This window comes from Borostomias antarcticus (assembly GCF_949987555.1).
Source record: "Borostomias antarcticus genome assembly, chromosome: 19".
In the NCBI taxonomy this organism is placed as follows: Eukaryota; Metazoa; Chordata; class Actinopteri; order Stomiiformes; family Stomiidae; genus Borostomias; species Borostomias antarcticus.
In genome coordinates, this window is record NC_140252.1 from 14,421,590 (window position 1) to 14,442,349 (window position 20,760).

The 20,760-nt window shown below is 44.7% G+C and overlaps 1 protein-coding gene across 1 annotated transcript in view; it reads right to left on the reverse strand.

Moving 5' to 3' along the window:
- Window positions 1-3,395: 3,395 nt before the first annotated feature.
- nmbr (neuromedin B receptor) overlaps window positions 3,396-20,760 on the reverse strand; it is a gene marked incomplete at both ends in the record, with an annotated part of 19,184 nt that continues 1,819 nt past the window's right edge. Inside the window, 3 exons of the mRNA XM_084454006.1 lie at window positions 3,396-3,803; window positions 11,133-11,354; window positions 12,179-12,305. Of these exons, the coding sequence (XP_084310132.1) occupies window positions 3,396-3,803; window positions 11,133-11,354; window positions 12,179-12,305 (757 nt within the window). The remainder of the gene's footprint in view (window positions 3,804-11,132; window positions 11,355-12,178; window positions 12,306-20,760) is intronic.

Here is a 20,760-nt window from a genome sequence, read left to right on the forward strand (position 1 = left end):
TGAAAACCAGGCTCATGTCCTGAAAACCAGGCTCATGTAATTATGTATAATTGGCTTGAGAAACTGCACTGAGAAAATTACCAGTAAAATGAACACTGAAAATAGACAGAGGTATTAAGACTACATAAGTAGGCTAGATATTATTAGGCAGGGATTTCCTTCTCAACAGCATACATATGGCTGGCACTGTCACTGTTGTGTCCCGGCCACGGGGTCTCCCCGCCGCGGAGCGCGTCACTGCCAGGCACGTCGGCACGTGCCCGGAGAGAGCTGCAGCGACGCACCTGCCAGCAATCAGTATGGTTATCAGCACACCTGGAGTTAATGAGCCCCACGTGCTACAAGAGGAGGCTCCAGCCGACCAGCCAGCGACAGACTGTGCTCCCTAGTACCAACGGTATCTTTGAGACTTCTCCCGCTAACCTAGGTGTTGCTGATCAGTCGTGTTTTAATGTTGTGTCCCTCTCCTAACCCGCTAGCCTCCTCTCCCTCGCTCCAGACTCCTGACCACGCCTGCTCTTGTATCTCACCTCCCCTCCCCTCTGCCTCTTGTGCCGTGCTTTTGGGGTCTAACACAAACCTCAACAGAGCTGTTGGACTGTGAAAAGCCTTGTGTACTTTAACCCAGACTTATCATCTTGGCCTATGTACAATTTCATTGCATTTTTGAATTTAGGCTTCACTTCATTTGTTGTTGTTGTTTGTTTGTTCTTTGTTGTCATATTCACATTATTCCGTTTGCTTTATATGTTGGTTCTTCCTCTTTGTTCTTAGAGTGTCAATTGCAATGTTTACTGATTTCAATACCTATTACACCTGCATTATTGCAATACAACCGCAAGCGAGCACACACATACACATAGGCACACAAGCAAACAAACCTAACAGACCCCCGCTTACACACACAGTAGTTCTAGTGAAGACATCGACCCTGTTTGTGCCAAGACCCCCCGCCCCACCCCACCCCACGCGCACACACACACACACACACACACACACACACACACACACACACACACACACCATTCAAGTAGCAACAAAAGAACAAAATGAAAAAGATAACGGAGAGCCGTTTCTGGAAAATCACTCCTGCTGGGTGGGAGATAGCAGTTTCTCTTCCTGTTTACCGTTTGATTTCCCTGCAGATCTCTGATCCTCTGTATAGGCCTACAGATGCTGTGAAGACTGCTCCTTATCTACAACATGGGTGGGAATCTACACACGAGTGTACTTTATATATTGTGAGTTATTAGGAATGTGGAGTTGTCATATGAGAAAGCTGTGTATACAGTACTGTATACAAAATCAGTCAAAAGAGACTACAGAAGCTTGTGAGTAGAATTTATTAATATTATCCCATACAGGTACAATGTAGGATCTTTTGTATTTAGTGTTGGAAAACATTCAAAAGTAGACTCTGTTTGCATATCAAACAATCAAGAATTCACAAATAAAACAGGTGACGTGCAAAGCAGGGAAAAACAATGTTCAACAAAGGTATACAAAGCATAGCAACGTTTACAATATGACATTGTCACTGGGCATGACCAATACACACACTGAGACAATCTTTCCACAGGGTTGTGGCTGTATCACAAAGGACGTTATCACGTACGCATGGCAAAAAAAAACACTTCAGTGCCACTGACAATGTAATTCAATGGCATCACTGTCATTAAGCACTTGACCACCGCCATCTGATCCTTGTGTTATCTGGTGAATCTGATAGCTATACATATGACCTTGAACTGACGAGGGGAGGTGAGCGTAGCTTCACATTAATGGCGACGATGACAATCACTACTACATAAAATCCATAATAGCCACATTTGTCATTGAGCAGCGTGAATTGCATTTGAGGCCTGGAGCAAGGTAAGAGGAAGGTAGTATATCATGACACAGTCTGAGGGACAGCGGTACTTCTGGACGTACAGCAGATTCAATTGGCAAAGCTAACAATGAATAATTTGAGGTTTATAGAGGTTGTGCTGTTAGCACATTTTTTTGTCATACAGTATATTTGATCTGAGTCCATTTGTTAGTTTTGTCTGTTTTCAGTTGAGCGTCAAATACATTCGCGGTTAGTCTAATAACAACATGAGCCACAGGGACTCTTGTGAACAGATATGATAATCAGATCCTTCCTAGGCCTCTGATTGGCTCATTTCTCTCTGCTCTGATTGGGCAGTCTGAGACAGAGCGGAATCATCCGATATAGAAGAAGATGAACACGACACAACCACGAGTGTTCTGGTTATTACAGTCATTATTTGTAATTACGGTATTTTGATTAGATTGGTTAGATACACATAATGAAACAGAGCCAGACAGAGCTATCCCTTTTCTATCCTGTTAGCCATATAATTCAGAGCTGATTGCAACAGAATAACTTCATAGCACTGTCATGTATCTGCGTTCTAGCATGGCCCACAGTTCAGCTTGTGCAAACGGTCCTTAACCCAAACGGCAAACGGCCTTGACTGCAAACATGCAATCAGAACACAAGCATATGGCCTCAGTCACAGTCATCCTATCACGTAAGCCACCTCCCACAGGCCACCCGCCAGTGATGAGTCTTCCACTGACTAATGACAAGCAGTCTGCCACTGACCAGAACCCGGTCCAGATATCCCTGTGGTGACTCATCATTATCCATCCATCTGGTGTGGTCCAGCAACGCGCCGATGTTTGAGGAGACGAGCAGAGCTAAATCACTTGTCATCACGATGTGTACAGCTGCCTGGCAGGTCCCCCGTTTCGTCTACTACACAAATATCTGAGCGTGGCGCTGGTCATTTGGACACACTCCTGCTTTCCGGCCTTCAGACAGCATGTGTCAACCGGTGTTAATGACAAGCTGTGTGAGCGTAGCAGATACAGTAGGCGAGTCATGCATGGCGTTGAGGAACTAAGGACAGAAACAGAACATACGAGGACAGGCTCATTAGGAATGCCAGGAATACGTCTGCAATGATGTACATTCAGCGCATGAGCGAACGTCCTCAAGACGAGATGGCTTCACCCAGGGCCAAGCGGGTTCAGGAGAGATGCATGTGTGACTATGTTAAAAGCATTTTGGTTCAACCCCAAGCCAGACTGTCTTATCCCACAGAGCCGAAGCCTAGGAGTTAACGGAGGGTGGTAAACTCTTGATTTCACTTCTCAGGTTCCTCATTAGCGATTAGTCAGAAGTCCACGTTGTGAAGTAATCGAATTTCCAATATGTGCCAATAATCTCTCAATGAACTACGATACAAGGGTATCAAAGCATCGTTTATCAGTGCGAATTGGCAGCACCCTGGTTTCATTTTAGTTTGCGCTTCCCATTTCTGATGTTGTTTGTTTGTTTGTTTGTTTGTTGCTTGACCTCCCGGTTGACCTCTGACCTCCCAGCCCTACAGGGAGACCTCCTGCCTGTTGCCGTGCCCGTTGGCGAGGGCGGCGGCGGGGGGCGGCTGCGCGCCCGCCGAGAGCTTCTTGATGGAGGTCAGGCGTATGGCCGAGGTGCTGTGCATGTAGCTGGGGTCCCTGTGGCGCCGGCGGGCCCGGCCGCAGCGCAGCTGCCCATTGAAGTGACGCCGGAAGCTCTCGCTGAGCAGGTAGAGGGCGAAGGGGTTGACGCAGGAGCTGGAGAAGCTCAGGATGCGCGCCAGCAGCGTGACCAGCAGGTGGGCCAGCGACAGGTCCATCTGCCGGTAGTGGAAGGAGCGGTACATGTAGAGGATGTGGTTGGGGAACCAGCACAGGGCGAACAGGCCCACGAACACCAGGACGATCTTAGCCAGCCGCTTCCTCGTCTCCATCTGGGGGGGGGGGGGAGGGGGAGAGCGCGGACGGCGGGACGAGAGGAAGAAGAAGAAGAGATGGATGAATGGAGGAGAGAGGACAGATGAGGGCGGTGGATGGATGTGGAGAAGAGAGATGAGAGATGAGAGAGAGAGAGAGGATGCGGGGAAGAGGAAGAAGAAAGAGGGCGGTCAGGGAAAGAGAGGAGAGAGGACGGAGAGATGAGGGGGACGAGGACGAAGTAAGAGAATGGACGGATGGGAGGGGGAGAGCAGAGATGAGGGGAAGAAGAAATATAATTTATGGATGGTGGAGGAGGGAGAAGATACAGGATGAGATGTGGGTGAGTGAGCAGATATTGGTTGGAGGTGGGAAGAGGAAGGACATTAGGAGATAAGGGAGAGAGAGAACAGAGCAGTTGTTAGTATAAACCATAGGCCTGCTGTACGGAACACATCTTAGATACCAAGGGGAAGGAGAGAGGAGAGGACGAGAGGAGGGGAGAGAAGAGGAGAGGAGCAAAGACAAGAGACGAGATAAGGTAGAGGAGAAGACGGGGGCGGTGGGGGGGGTAGAATGAGAGGGTAAGAGGGCAGAGGGGTGGGATGGAGAGGAGAGCAGATCTTTAATGGCCTGGAGCAACTCCAGTCCATAACACCACTTCTGGTTCAAGAGACAATGCTGACTGATGTCACGGCGTGACCTTTTTTTCCTTCACGTGAGAACCATATGACCATGAAGAAACATGCGTCACGAACACGCAGAGAGCTTCCTTCAGTGCTTCAAGTGCCCTTCAGTGTACTAGAACACTTAAGATGGGGTCAAGGACACTGCCATAACCTTTTGGCATAGACGAGGGGGCGAAATGGAAATGTCAACTTTAAAAAGTCTGTTTGCGGTCAGCACTCATTCGAGAATGAAATGGTCTGAGAGGAATTTTCTAGGAGACCAGAGGAGCATTGCTTTCAGTGATAGATGCAGTCTTTGGATCAAGAAGTATTAAGACATAGGGTACTGATTTGAAATGTGTTGACATTTACATTATTTATATGTCATGTCTAGTATAGTCTTTGATTAATCTAACATTTTCCAGGAGCATGCTCGAACGTCTTGTTGAGAGAGGTCAGGGAAGAATTGTTAACACTTCTCTCATATCGGCTCAAATGGGTGTACTGTTTTTTTAACATACTTTCTTTGATGTTTTCAATGACCACTTAGCTCAAATGTGGCTATGGCGTGTTTCGCTTCTTGCCTTTGATGCTTTTGTTGTGCTTGACGCCATTATTGCTGCTTTTTTTTTTCTTTGCTTCTGGAAAATGAGTGGGGGTTTGATGGATATGCTGCTCCCTGCCATTGCTGTTGAGCATTTTCCGACAGAGAGCTTTCTGAAGCAGAGCCATACCACCAAAAATGAAACGCTTGAAGGCCAATTCATACTTATACTTTTTTGTTGGACAGGGGTGTCTTGCACCTACCAAACTTTGGTGGATCAATCAGCCACGCGTCTGCAAGTTACCATGGAGGTGATCAGACACTTCTCTGAGAGATCCCTGGAGAGCTCGGGTTTTTCAGCCCCTTATATGTGTTGCACTTACCACCAGCTGAATGCAATTTGTTCTTGTATATAGATACAAGATCTTGGATATAGTCGGATCTTTCCCCAGTGTTTCAAGCTTTTCTCCATATTTCAGGACACAGATTGGATCATAATGAAAATGACAGCCCGCACTTTTTTGCAGAAAATATCAGTTCTGTTTGTTTCTGTGCATCGTAGCTGGCTGAACTTATTTTTGAATCCCCCTCTATATATACTTCGCCTTTAATATCATCCAAAACCAATTCAATGTCATTCAAACTTCACAAGTTCTGAGGAGAGACAGAAGGAGAGAGTGGATGCTATTTTTTTTTTTTTATCATTTGCACAGGTTTTGTGGATTTGGCCCTACGAGTTTAATTTAGTGCCAAGGTCAAAGGGGTAGAACAGTGAAATACAAATACCAAAGATGCTAAGAGGAAGGGTCAGGGTAGTATTCTTGAAGAGGTGAGTTCTAAGCCTGCGGTGAAAGATGGGCAGCAACTCCGCTGTCCTGATGTCAGCGGGCAGCTCATTCCAGCACTGCAGGGCCAGGACAGAAGAGAGCCATGACCGGATCAATCAACCGCAGAGGCCTCAGAGCAACGGGGAAACCAATCGCCTGGAAGCAGCAGAGCGTAGTGGCCAGGCGGGGTTGTAGAGCTTGACCATGGCCTGGAGGCTGGAAGAAGCTGTTTCTTTCATTGCTGGCTACTAGCACCAGAGTCTTAGATTTGATGAGAGCTGCTACAGGGAGCCAGTGTAGAGGGAGGAGAAGGGAAGTTGGGGTGGTATATACATACATTACTTTAGGTGCAATTAGGTTTGCACAACATTATTAAGGTTTCTAGGATAGAGTTGAACGAGTAATTCAGGACACTTGGTTGACAAATGAAGGCTGTAGAGGTGGGGCTTGTATTCATCTGTTATTGTGATTAGCTGTAGTGAGCACACGCACGTGTGCACACACACACACACACACACACACACACACACACACACACACAAATAATTGAGCAATACACTTGAAGCCAAGTATTGTCTGCATCATTTAAGTGTCAGTAATAACCAAAACTCCCTCAAGTGTATTATTGCATTATACAACTAATCCACTTTCCAAACCTAAATGGTGATATAATATTGAATAAATCAAAAACAATAGGATCTGAATTAAATACATCTCTTTGTAGAATGACCAGTGTCATCACTGCACCAACGATGCCTTTTAGCAGTAGGAGCAAGCAGTGCATGGCTAACTATCCTTTCTCTTACCGAATGTTCAGATTAATAAAGGTTTTCAAAATCATAAAAGTGGTAAATCATTTTGATCTTTCTTTTAGGGGTGGTGAGCAAGCAATGAGAAGTTTTAGCACTCTTCACACCCAAAAACCTATTATAAGTATTTATAAATGAGGATTGATTTGATTTATTCCTTTATTTAATTGTCATGCTTCAAAGGAAGCCCAGCCCATATGGTCCTTATATATGTATAAGGTTAATGTTATTCAACGTTTGGCCAATTACAGACAATATCATAGTAAATCAGTACAGATCAGTCGAGATTACATGTTTTTTGTAAAGAAAGTGCATACAGTTATTCCACTCCAAACTGTCCTGGGTTTAGGCGCTGATCTTATTTTATATTTTGGAATGCATGAATGTTTGTGCCACGGACGGACACGGACTGTAAAGGTGTATTCTATTTTTTATTTTTTCCCCCCAAAATTCACCTAGCATTTCTTAATGCAGGCTGTTGGACTCCGGGCTGAAAGGGACAGCAGGGCCACCGCGGTGAGCCCAATCCATCTCTTGCGTCACAGATGGGCAGACAACATTTTGACTATTTTGGAAATTGTTTTTAGGCACTAATGTCCCTGTGATTTCCCCATCTGACTTCAGCTAGTCTTCAATACTATGAGGATAGATATGGATCATAAAAATCTCTCAACATATGATTGAGATTGTAAAGGCTACATTTTTGACAGGACAGTTGCTGTCGCATATGATCCGGAGTTCCGGCTCACGCACACACACACACGCACACACACACGCACACACACACACACATACACACACACACACACACACACACGCATGCACGCACACACACACACACACACACACACACACACACACATAGAAATACAGCTGATTATTATTATAGCACACACAAAAGTGGAATGTACAGTATTTTGACGTTAGGAAGTTTCATGAATACGAAATTGCATTGCATACTGTAGTATGGGACTATAGTCATAAAATTAGCAATAATATCATATTATTGCTAATTTTCTCTTCAGAACTATTGTTCCGGACATGGTTTACTTTCATTAGATGGTGATTTAATGTACAGCTGTAGCTTGTAGTTCTTCCTATTCATGGTCAGTGTACAGTGTAAGATTTCCTTTGTTAAGGGCTGTTTGACCATGCAGTGTGGTGGATGCTAAATATTAAAGACGGGATTACTAAATACCCCTTCTAATCCCACTGTCTCCTCTCCCCTTTCTCGGTTTCCCTCTCTCTCATACACACACATGCACATGCACAGACAGACAGACACACACACACACACACACACACACATATATGCATGGACACACACGCACACAGACACATTTCACTTTCTCTCTCTTCTTTTTTCTCTCATCAGTCGCTGGTCTTTTGAAACGCTTCGGCAGTGTCTCTCATAATTCTGCGCAAACATTTTCAGCCATTCACTGGTGTCCTGGTGCTACAGTATCTGTATGTCTGCGTAAATGAGCGCCGAGTCTGTGCAGCTGAATCCCCACCAGAGACGGCTAATTGGAGATTAGACCACTATCTCTGCTGCCTAACTAATTCTGCTAGGAAACTCTGATTTAATCATCTGATTACAGTACATCTCAATCACAGATGCAATGACATTAAAAAACGATTAATGAACGATTAGTATGAATAAACCAAAAGCTATTTGAGGTTATTCTCTTTTCTGACTCATCGGATGTGGGTTTTAGGGATGTAAATCGTTTATCACTGCCCAATCAGTGGTGGCGGAATCTATTGTCCGCCCAATCAGATTCGATTCAGACTACTAGCAACCGCTCCGCTGAAGATGATTGTGATTGGTTTCAAGAAATACAGCACCCCACTCCTCCATCCCCGAATAGTAATGAGTCCAGCCAGACCTTTCTCCAGTGGTGGCAAAGCATAACCGAAGTGTGGAGAGAGGTCTGGCTAACTATTGAGACTAACTATTCTCAAGCAGAGTAGGACACCTGTCTTACATCTCTCTATGGTTGTTCTGCTGAGAACGAGCAATGGATTTCACTCTGTCTGGTTTGGTGGTCAGAAGCAGTGTGAGGCAATGTCCCTCAGAAAGATCGGATGACGACCAGTGTTACTCTGGGGTTCACTGCGATTGGCCTGACGGTGTGACCCTGAGAAAACATGGTGTCAGTCCAGGGGTGGGGCTCAATAGTCTACTGTGGACTCCTCTCCTCCTACTGTAGCTCCTCTCCTTCTCCTCTTTTCTAGACACCTGTGGAGTGTCAGAATCATAGTGGATAATCTGTGTTCTTTTCCATCTTATCATAATCTTATCTTAACACTAAAACACTTTGTGAATTGCTTTGAGACCAAGGTGGCACACTGCCAGTCACGTTACAGGCAAAGATGACAGCCAGAGGCCTTTTGGAATGCATTTTGGAATGCGTGCACTTTCATGTCCTCTCCGTGTGCCAGTAGGGCAAAACGGTCATTTTGGACATATTTTGGAAATTGTTTTTGACCAAGGAAATATTTTTTTTAAGGTGCCAATATCCTTGTGACCCGTGATCTCTCCCCTATCAACAAATTCAAGCAATGTCCAATATTGAAGCTTCCATTCCATAATCATCGAATCGCTGTACTGTAATCTTTGGAAGAGAATATTGAGAGAGAAGGCCTAGGCCCGCTCCATACTGCTCCTCCTCACCTGTTATTAGATGCTGAAAACGAGTCAGTGATTTACAGGTCTGCAGTCAGCAGAGGCTCGATTAAATCTAACGGACCAGATAACAGCTTTCATTTGTAATTCACTCCCCTTGCCTCCCTGGTATTAGCCGTTAAAACGACAGAGACCCAGGCAAGCGTGTATCAATCAGTACTGTATCTTGACACTGGCCTCTTCTTGACCATTTCAAACTCTGAGATATGAAATATGTATGTGTGTCAAGGGGGGGTGGGGCACGTTTACATGTTGAACTATAGGATGCTATTCAATCAGCACTGCATGTCAACCAGACAGCATGATACCTTTTACACACAATGTCTTCAAGCTCATCTATTGTCCCATACATCTATAGTCTGTTCAGCCCCTTAGTCCAAGAGTTAGGCTCAGTTAAGAGATAATGACATTTGGCACACTTGAATGATTCTTGACACGGGACAAAACCTGCTATAGTGCTATTTTAGCAGTCATGCACAGGAAAGTAAGTATTAGAAAGTACTTTAACCAAGATCAGCATTTTAGCTGGGTCCCCAGTATAGCCTTCAGAGCATTTCTCTAGGCTCTACAATTCTTTTGAGCTAATCTGTTGGATTACATTACATTAGTCATTTAGCAGACACTTTTGTCCAAAGCAATTTACAGTAATTGTATTTAATTTAGGCAGTCAGTGTACCACTACTCGCCCGAACTCACAAGTGCATCTTGTTCCTAGAGCTTAATCTAGAGCTAAACCCAAAGTGCAAGAGTAGCAAAATATAAATCTCTCTGCTTTCTGTTTCCCCACCTCTGCCTTGCGGCATTCTCTATGAGCCTGTTCTGCTAAGTACTTACTGTGCTTTGTTATATGATTCACTCAAATATCATAGTGGAGACTACAGGAATACCAAACACATAATGGCCTACCATGTACTGTAGGCAACTTCTCTGTAACCATTTGTGCACTCTCCTGTTAGTCATGTCTCTCTTATGAAGTATCTAGCCCATGTTTATTGCTCTATATGTTCTCAGCCAATAGAGCCAAACATTTTCCAGGAGCTTGCTCGATTGTCTAATTGAGAGAGGTCAGGGAAGAATTTTACAGCTCACTTTTCTGGCCCCCCAGGTGAAACAGTATTTTTGCTTCCTTCTGGAATATGTAGGGGTGGGACTTATGCCCACCCTCCCATTGCTCTCTGTAAAGCGCATTGTGTTACCTCAGTGTATGAAATGCGCTGTATAAATAACGTTTGATTTGAATTGATGAATACAATAGGTATTAATCGCATTACCTCAACCTTAATCACACAGTATTACCTACAGTCCTGTGAACAGTACAGTCCATTTGGAATGCCCTTTCACAAATAGATATACCTGCTCCCCAGAGACTTAGCTTATCAGAAGCTCCTACCTGTCTATTAGAACCAAATGTCTGTCTATTAGAACTTCCTACCTGTCTATCAGAACCTCCTACCTGTCTATCAGAACCTCCTACCTGTCTATCAGAACCTCCTACCTGTCTATCAGAACCTCCACCTGTCTATCAGAACCTCCTACCTGTCTATAAGAACCTCCTGTCTATCAGAACCTCCTACCTGTCTATCAGAACCTCCTACCTGCCTACCAGAACCCCTTACCTGTCTATAAGAACCTCCTGTCTATCAGAACCACTTACCTGTCTATCGGACCTTCTGTCTATCAGAACTTCCTACCTGCCTATCTGAACCTCCTACCTGCCTATCAGAACCGCCTACCTGTCTATCAGAACCTCCTGTCTATCAGAACCTCCTACCTGTCTATCAGAACCTCCTGTCTATCAGAACCTCCTACCTGTCTCTTGGAGTGCTCGCTGATCTCCCCGGGCATGTCGTGGGCGCTCTTGATGAGGGTGCGGGCGATGTGGTAGTAGTACACGGAGATGATGCCCAGCGGAACCAGGAAGTACACCAGGAAAATCATGACGGAGTGGATCTTAGGATGCATTGTATTGGACAAGGGGTAGGGCACGCAGTTGACGAAGGTCACGTTGCTCCGCCCCTGCATGGACACCACCTATGGCAATGAGAGGACGGACATGGTTTAATGGATGGACGCCTGTCTGTGTGTGTGTGTGTGTGTGTGTGTGTGTGTGTGTGTGTGTGTGTGTTTGTGTGCAGGGGCATCATGCAACCCCAAAAAACGAGGAGGCACGAGACAGCGTGTGGAAAATTGTAGTGTTTTTTTGTGCTTTTTTGCAGTTTAAAATCAGGACACAGCACACTACACCAGATGCCACTCAAGCAGTGTGAAATTAAACTTACCGGTAGCGTTCTTTCAATTACTTTCAAAATAAAAGTAAGGGAAAACAATCTACTTTTTTTTACTCACTTGGCATTGGTCCAAATGATATACTGTATACTGAAGCATGAAGCAAATTGAATCTGATAAACTGAATAGCCTAATATTTGGAGGACCTGTTCATCAGTTAAGGACAACCTTAATCTAAATGTAAGCAGTCCATAAAAAACATGTTTATCTGAGACGAGGCGAGGGCGGGGGGGGCTTCCAGGTCAAGTGTTAATTTGGAAGAAACCAAATCCACCGTGAAAGAGGGTGTTTGGCTTTTTGAATGAGGTTATGGTGGCTTTTCGAGGTGGTCTATGACATAATTAAAATAATGCATTTAGCTCAGTAGAGAAAATAATCATAGCTCCGCATTGTAAAATGTAATGGTAAATAAACAATAACAGAAATGTAAAAAATAAAATAACACCCCCAAATCTGAGGGGGCATGTGCCCCCTCAAGTTCTATAGGCATGACACCTCTGTGTGTGTGTGTGTGTGTGTGTGTGTGTGTGTGTGTGTGTGTGTGTGTGCTCTCTCAGTGTGCCTCCGACCTGTGAGAAGACAGCCTCAGGCACGGCCAGCAGGACAGACACCACCCAGATGGAGCTGGCCTTCAGACAGGTCCAGAACACTGCACTGGAGGTCTGGATGTCCATAGGGTTCACTATGGCCTTATACCTGGAGAGGAGAGGAGAGGAGAGGAGAGGAGAGGAGAGGAGAGGAGAGGAGAGGAGAGGAGAGGAGAGGAGAGGAGAGGAGAGGAGAGGAGAGGAGAGGAGAGGAGAGGAGAGGAGGAGCAAAACAATTACCAGCAGTGTTTCCCATACGTTAATTCATGGGCCCGCCATGGATGAATTTGTCCCACCATAGCTGCAAAATTCAGGTTATCAAAAGTTTTTACTTCTCATAAATAAATAACAAAACTCAAACGCTGTTGTGTTTTGCGCTGTGCTCATGGTACTCTGCTGGGCTACTCCCCCTCCCCATCCCCCGCAAATCGCATGGATTGAAATAGGTTGCGTGCCAATCACACTTGTTGGAAGTGTGAATTGCACCATGGATGTATTAATAGAAGGAATTGCACACAGCTGCATTGATTCATGCTGGAATTCCACACAGAGTTGAGATACGGTTGTTTGAGGAAAGTTAACGTTAGCTACTTACAATATATACAATACAATCCATATTCAATATCCACTGTAGTTGTCTACTTGTCCAAACATAATTTGGGCTATGCTGCAACGTTCATTTTCCAGTCTATGCAAATTTTCCAGCTAGCAAGATAGACTGTTAATTAGCTACCAGCAACGTTACCTAGCTAAAGTTAGGCTATCACTAGCTAACGTTAGCTATATAGGTTTGCATGTAACGTTAGTCAGGCCAATGTCATTGAAAAACGGGACTGTCTTAAGCTTAGCTAATATGTTTGTACTCTTGACTTTCAGGTCATGAGTACCAGACCAATACATTCTTCAAGAAGAAAGTGAGAGTAGAAGCAGATGAAGAAACTGCTGCAGAGCCTGAGGTAACGTTGGCTTGCTAGCTAGGATAACGTAGCAATAGATGCCAAGTCAATAGCCAAACATATTGCCTATGAATAATTATTATTCATACGCTTGTCAAAAAAATAAAGACGATTAACTAACAATGAAATGTTTATTTACAACAGGACCCAGCTGGCATTTCAACGTTGATTCATGGGTGATTCAACGTCATGTGACTACGTGAATCAACGTTGGATTAGGTTTTGATTTTGAAAGGTGAATTAACGTTGATATCGTGACGTTGTTCCAACATCTTACTCCTCAACATGGGTGAATTAAGGTCTTACAATCACTGTTAAATATGTGTTGAATTTGAAAGGTGAATCAACTTTGAAATCCCAACTTTGGTTCAACGGCTTACATGGGTAAATTAAGTTCTTTGAGTCAACTTTGCATCACTGTTGAAACTGCAACTTTGTTTCAAATTATTACTTTTCAATCATGTAGCCACGGAGAAAAAAGGCATGAACTTTTCACAATTTTATTTTACATTAGAATCAAGATGCACATGTAGGACTACAACAGCAGTTAATGGGGTTGCAACAATGACAACTGTGCAAATAGCAACAACATCAATCCAACAATAATGTAAAAAATATGTGTTTGTGGCACTGGCATGCACACACACAAACACATTTTGTGACATCCTTCTATACAGCAATGCTACAGAAAAAGGCATTAACAGTCAATCTGCCAGCTGGTAACAGCTTTTAGCTTTCTAAACATACAACCTCTGCAGCACAATACGACCCAGGATGTAACACAAAAGCAAAACCAACTCAGCTAGCAAGCTAAACAATATAGTAACCTTACAATCTACAAGTAGCGGCAAAAGTTGGACAATAAGGATTTGTGACCAATACAATTAATTTATTGCAAAGATATATAAAGCAAAACCTTTGTTGGGCCACCTTTTACCCATATTGTGCATTAAAGGGCTATAAGGCAGGTTGAAGACCTCATGTTGACGGTGTTGTACATCAACGTACAGATCTTCAACAGAATTTCAACGTTGATTTATAAGTATTTTATCAACCTTTTTCAACCATTGAGCATTCAATATTGTTTTAAGGTTGAAACGACGACTGACATTAATCCAACTATATATCAACGTTGAAGGTCGGTCGTGTGCCAGCTGGGGAGAGACGGCTTCTCGAGGCAGGAGAGCCTCCTCTCCAGCCAGCAGCCTCAATCAGCAGCCAGCAGAGCCCGTGGTTGGAAAGGTACAGAGAGAGAGAGAGAGAGAGAGACACGGACTGACTCTCAGGCAGGAGAGCTTCCTCTCCAGCCAGAAGCCTCAACCAGCAGCCAGCAGTCTCTCAGAGAGGGACAGAGAGAGAGAGGGACTGACTCTGACTCTCAGATGGCAGGAGGGCAGGTAGAGGCAACAAGGCAGGTAGCTCCCTCACTCATCATTCTCTCTCTCTCTCTCTCTCATGCACTCTCTCTCTCTCTCTCTCTCTCTCTCTCTCTTCACACACACACACACACACTCACACTCTGTTAGTGTCAGAGGCTCATTAGATGGTAGGAAGGAGGGAGAGAGGGTGGGAGATATATTAGACCAGTAAGATGTCCAGGCCCTCTGCCCTGGTGTGTGGCAGCTGTGTCAGAGGGGAAGCCACCTTGAGACTGCATGATTGACATCTCTGAGGGATCTCTATTAGATGATGGTCAGCTGGCTCTTATTAGCAACTGCAGTCATTTCAGCTTCCACTGGCACATTTTCTCTCAGATTTTTCTTTTTCAGAACTGACATTTTTAAGGGCTCATGTCCCGCAGTATGTTGCATTAAATAGCCTTTTGTACATTTATTAAAGTCCTGTCTCGTTTACCATGATTTGTGTATGACTCCTTCTTTGCCATCCCCTTTCATAACCAAATGTGGTCCGATGATTAAATTGCTATGGCTTCTTGAGTTTGCCCTCAAAGTGCGCCAAATTCATACATTTAAATTAACAATGTTAAAAATTCTCCCGGGGCGGCATGTCCCCGGACCCCCCTAGACGGTCGGAGGTCCACCCCCCATAGCTGCCCAAAATCCTGTGGGAAACACTGACCAGGTCATCAGTGCCGAGCAACTGCAAACCACAGCATGACAGCACCGAAAGAGAGAGAGAGAGAGAGAGAGAGAGAGAGAGAGAGAGAGAGACTCAGTTCCTCAGTGCTGTCCCTCTGAGTGACACAATCACTCAGCTCAGGCACTCCACAGCTTCAGTTGCTGATGATTATTAAATGTTTAGTTTTTCTTCAGCACTTTGAGATTATTTCACAATGAAAAGTGCTTTAGAAATGAAATGTATTATATTATGTATTATTGGTAGAGAGGATGGGTGGGAGGGAGAGAGGTGCAAAGAGAGGGGGGAAGAGAGAGAGAGAGGAGAGAGAAGGAGAGGGAGAAAGAGATGAAAGTGATAGAAAAATTAAGGGATTGTTTCGCCCCAGACACGCTAAGACAACATTTGGAAGCTGCCCTCTGCCCGTTCAGGTAACTCCCACTGCAGCGACCTGTGACCCCTCACAGCACTGCAACCCCTGGCCCAACAGCTACAACACAACACATGTGGGGAGATAAGATTGAACTGATAATCCTGGCTTGATTTGAGGACTGTTCTCTGCCACACACTGACAACACACGCATGGCCACACACACATACGCGTGCACGCACACACACGCACATGAAATCGGAATAATCCTTAAGAGCAGAACACATGGTGCTGAGGAAAAAGAATCCCTTCAGAAAGTTCAAGAGTGAGACTGTTGACATTTCCCCAATGAATACTGAAATGAGACTCCTATCATGTGTCCCTCTACACATGTAAATGGGAGTACACCCTGATAGAACACACACGCACAAACACACCCACACACACACACCAGAAATCTGAACCCTCCTCAAGACAAAAAAACACATGGTGCTGAGGACACAGTTCAAAGTTACAGTCTAGGACTCCCCAATGAATACTCAAATGAGATTACCAGCGTGTGTTCCTCTACACATGTAAATCGGATTACCGCACCAGCTGCTCTCCGGGCTCTGATTTCCTTTGCCAAAGTCAAATATCAATATGTGATTACGATTTAATGAAGTTAATTAGGAGTGCTGTATTTCCTGATTTTGGAGAGGGTCTGGGTCTGGCAGGCGCCTCTCTGTGTCTGTGAAAGTAGAGGAAAAAGGCTACTTCAGTGCTGTTGTAACAACACAATCTTTTTTCTATAGAAGTGGGACCATTAACACTAGGGGCACATGAGAAAGAAAAACACATATAACACTCTTAATAGCCACACACCTTATGTGTGAAATACTGCAATGAGTACATCAAATACATTTTGTACAACTCCAATATTGAAAAGAGAAAAGCACTTTCACAGTGCAGTACTCTGGAACCTCCACAGTTGTCGAGCCTAAATGAGCATCTTCACTTATTAACACCGCTGTAGACGTTTATAGATGGAGTCATCGTTTAATTAACACTGACAGCATTCACATTATGTCCTCGGAAATATGTGGCCTTGATGAATTAACTGCACCTGTCCTTATCTTCCTTTTAATAACTGCTGCACAGCTGAGACGCTTGTTTGTGTTACATGTATAGATGTATAAATGTTATGTGAAGAGGAAGAACTCTTCAGAGAGATTTAGCATTGACTCTGTGTATTCTCTCTCCATGCATATCATTTTCATTAATGACAAGATGTAAGGAACAGGAATTGGATTAGAGAGCATGAATGAAAAGGCATACAGTCAAATCAGAAAGTCTGCACACCACTTTCACCTTCTCCACCTTTTATTACGTTACAGACTTACTCTACAATAGATTATTCATTTTTTGTCTCAAAATTCTACACAAAATAGCCCATAATGACAAAGTGGAAACAGGTCGGGCAATCGGGGAAGATGGGCCTTGGCCAGGAAGGTGAGCACGAACCCGAGGGTCACTGACAGCTCCAGCGTATCCTCGTGGAGATGGGAGAACCTTTCAGAAGATCAATCATCCAGGCAGCACTCCACCAATCAGGAAGCCACTCCTTAGTAAAAGGCACATGACAGCCCACTTGGAGTTTACCAAAAGGCATCTAGAGGACTCTCAAACCATTCAAGATTCTCTGATGAAACCAAAATTGAACTTTTTTGGGTACCAAGAGTCTGAGTACCAAGCCTTATGTCTGGAGGAAACAAGGCATCACTCATCACCGGGCTAATACCATTCCTACAGTGAAGCATGGCGGTGGGAGCATCATGATGTGGGGATGTTTTTCAGTGGCATGACTAGTCTTGATAGAGGGAAAGATGAATGCAGCGCACACTGAGATCCTTGAAGAAAACCTGCCCCAGAGCGCTCTGGACTTCAGACAGGGGCGAAGGTTTACTTACTAACATGACAAAGATCCAACGCACACAACCAAGAAAACAAAGGAGTGGCTTCGGAGGAAGTCTGTGAATGTCCTTGAGTGGCCCAGCCAGAGCCCAGACCTGAATACAATTGAACATCTGTGGAAAGAGCTGGAAATGGCCGTGTACCGACGCTCCCCATCCAACCTCACAGAGCTTGCAAGGATATGCCAAGAGGAATGGGCACAAATCAAGTGTGCAGAAACAAGTGTGCCAAGCTTGTAGCTTCTTTCCCAAGATGCCTTGAAGCTGTTATCGCTGCCAAAGGTGCATCAACCAAATTTTTGGCTAAGGGGGTGTACAGATATGTAACCGGTAAATAACCTATTTTTGACAGTAAAATAAAATTGCATATATTCTAAAAACCTGTTTTCACTTCGTCATTATTGGCTATTGTATGTAGATGTTTGAGGGGGAAAAAGTACCTCAGTTTATTGTAGAATAAGAATGTAATGTAATATAACGTAGAGAATGTGAAAGGGATGTGCAGACTTTCCGGCTTGACTGTATAATCAACACTACGACATTGATGCCATCAGAACAATCACTGGCTAATTGATAGCCCCCCTCTGGGCCCCATAGAAAACAACAGCCATACAAGGACAATCAATACATCTCTTCATAAATTAAATTTCCACTTCATCAACTTCCTAGTATGAATAAGATCAAAGAAAGAACTATTAATCATAATCGGGGGGGGGAAACAAAATAACTGAGATTCCAGTCGGGGAGTGCATTGACGTAGCCTCATGAGACCATCCTGATTTATTCGCGAAATCAGTCTGGATACTCTCGATAGAGAAAATGTTTGTAATGTTCGATCGTAAAACAAGCTTTTCTGATTTTTTTCAGATGGTTCATCCAATCACCTGCCAAGTAATTTTGAAAGTGCCTTCCCTTTTCCAAACAGCTTCCAACAGAGAGTTCCCAGATGGAAGCAAACCACCTGGCACGTCAGGTTAGCATTGATGGATGTCTACCTCCACTGTGTCTGAATAGAGAGAGAGAGAGGGAGAGAGAGAGAGAGAGAGAGAGAGGGAGAGAGAGAGAGAGCGCCTCAGAAGAAATTGGATGGGAGGGTGACAGGTGGAAAGAGGGGGGTGGGAGAGATATATGGTAAACAGGGGTTGACACTAAGGTCTCAAAAGTCCTTGCCCATAGGGCCCAGCTCAGCCCATAGGACCCAGCCCAGCCCATAGGGCCCAGCCCAGCCCATAGGGCCCAGCCCAGCCCATAGGGCCCAGCTCAGCCCATAGGGCCCAGCCCAGCCCAGCCCATAGGGCCCAGCCCAGCCCATAGGGCCCAGCCCAGCCCATAGGGCCCAGCCCAGCCCATAGGGCCCATCCCAGCCCATAGGGCCCAGCTCAGCCCATAGGGCCCAGCCCAGCCCATAGGGCTCATGTTTCGCTTGCCCAAAGGTTCACTTGCCGGACAAAAATTGTCCACTACTCAGCCAATTTCAGTTGAAAAAGATTCAAGTTTGACTTAAAGGTACAGGGATGATAAATCACCATGGTAGACTTAACTTGCAATAGCCTATATGCACCATCGGAGCAGCTACACCATTGGAGCAGCATCTTGGCTGGGCTGCTTTATATCATTTAGGCGCCGGGCTAAATCAAAATTGTCCTCCAGCCCCTCTCTGGTTGTTCTTAAATATGCAGATCATATGATGGAGGGGCTTATAGGATACATCTCTCAGATGCACCTGCAGACTAACTAGAGCTCACATAGCCTACCGCTGCAGTGCGCCTAAAACTATGCGCAAATGGCTAAATTCTGACTTTATTTTATGCACCTTCTCACTTTTATGTCGTTATTCTGACTTTATTTTATGCACCTTTTCACTTTGATGTCGTTATTCTGACTTTTATTTCGCTATATATTTAGCCTATTTTTTTATTCGATTCTAATTTAATACGTTTTTTCTTTTGCATAAATGTTGCTTGCTCTGCACTTCTAATTGACAAAGGCAATAAAGGTAGCTGAGTGCTTCAGTGCCTCAGAGGAAGTTGGGTGGGAGGGAGAGAGGTGGAAAGAGAGGAGGGGAGAGAGAGAGAGAGAGAGAGAGAGAGGGAGAGAGAGAGAGAGAGGGAGAGAGAGAGAGAGAGGGAGAGAGAGAGAGAGAGGGAGAGAGAGAGAGAGAGAGAGAGAGAGAGAGAGCGCCTCAGAAGAAATTGGATGGGAGGGTGACAGGTGGAAAGAGGGGGGTGGGAGAGATAGATGGTAAACAGGGGTTGACACTAAGGTCTCAAAAGTCCTTGCCCATAGGGCCCAGCTCAGCCCATAGGGCCCAGCTCAGCCCATAGGGCCCAGCTCAGCCCATAGGGCCCAGCCCAGCCCATAGGGCCCAGCCCAGCCCATAGGGCTCATGTTTCGCTTGCCCAAAGGTTCACTTGCCGGACAAAAATTGTCCACTACTCAGCCAATTTCAGTTGAAAAAAATTCAAGTTTGACTTAAAGGTATAGGGATGATAAATCACCATGGTAGACTTAACTTGCAATTACATATGCACCATCGGAGCAGCTACACCATCGGAGCAGTATCTTGGCTGGGCTGCTTTATATCATTTAGGCGCTGGGCTAAATCAAAATTGTCCTCCTGCCCCTCTCTGGTTGTTCTTAAATATGCAGATCATATGATGGAGGGGCTTATAGGATACATCTCTCAGATGCACCTGCAGACTAACTAGAGCTCACATAGCCTACCGCTGCAGTGCGCCTAAAACTATGCGCAAATGGCTAAATTATGACTTTATTTTATGCACCTTCTCACTTTGATGTTGTTATTCTGACTTTATTTTATGCACCTTCTCACTTTGATGTCGTTATTCTGACTTTTATTTCGCTATATATTTAGCCTATTTTTATTACACAGGCTTATTCGATTCTAATTTAATACGTTTTTTCTTTTGCATGAATGTTGCTCTGCACTTCTAATTGACAAATGCAATAAAGGTAGCCGAGCGCTTCAGTGCCTCAGAGGAAGTTGGGTGGGAGGGAGAGAGGTGGAAAGAGAGGAGGGGAGAGAGAGAGAGAGAGAGAGAGAGAGAGAGAGAGAGAGAGAGCCTCAGTGCTGTCCATCAGTGTCACAATCACTCAGCTTCAGCTCAGGCACTCCACAGCTTCAGCTTGTGTCCTCAGCTGATGATTTTTAAATGTTTAGTTTCTCTTCACCACTTTGAGGTTGTTTCA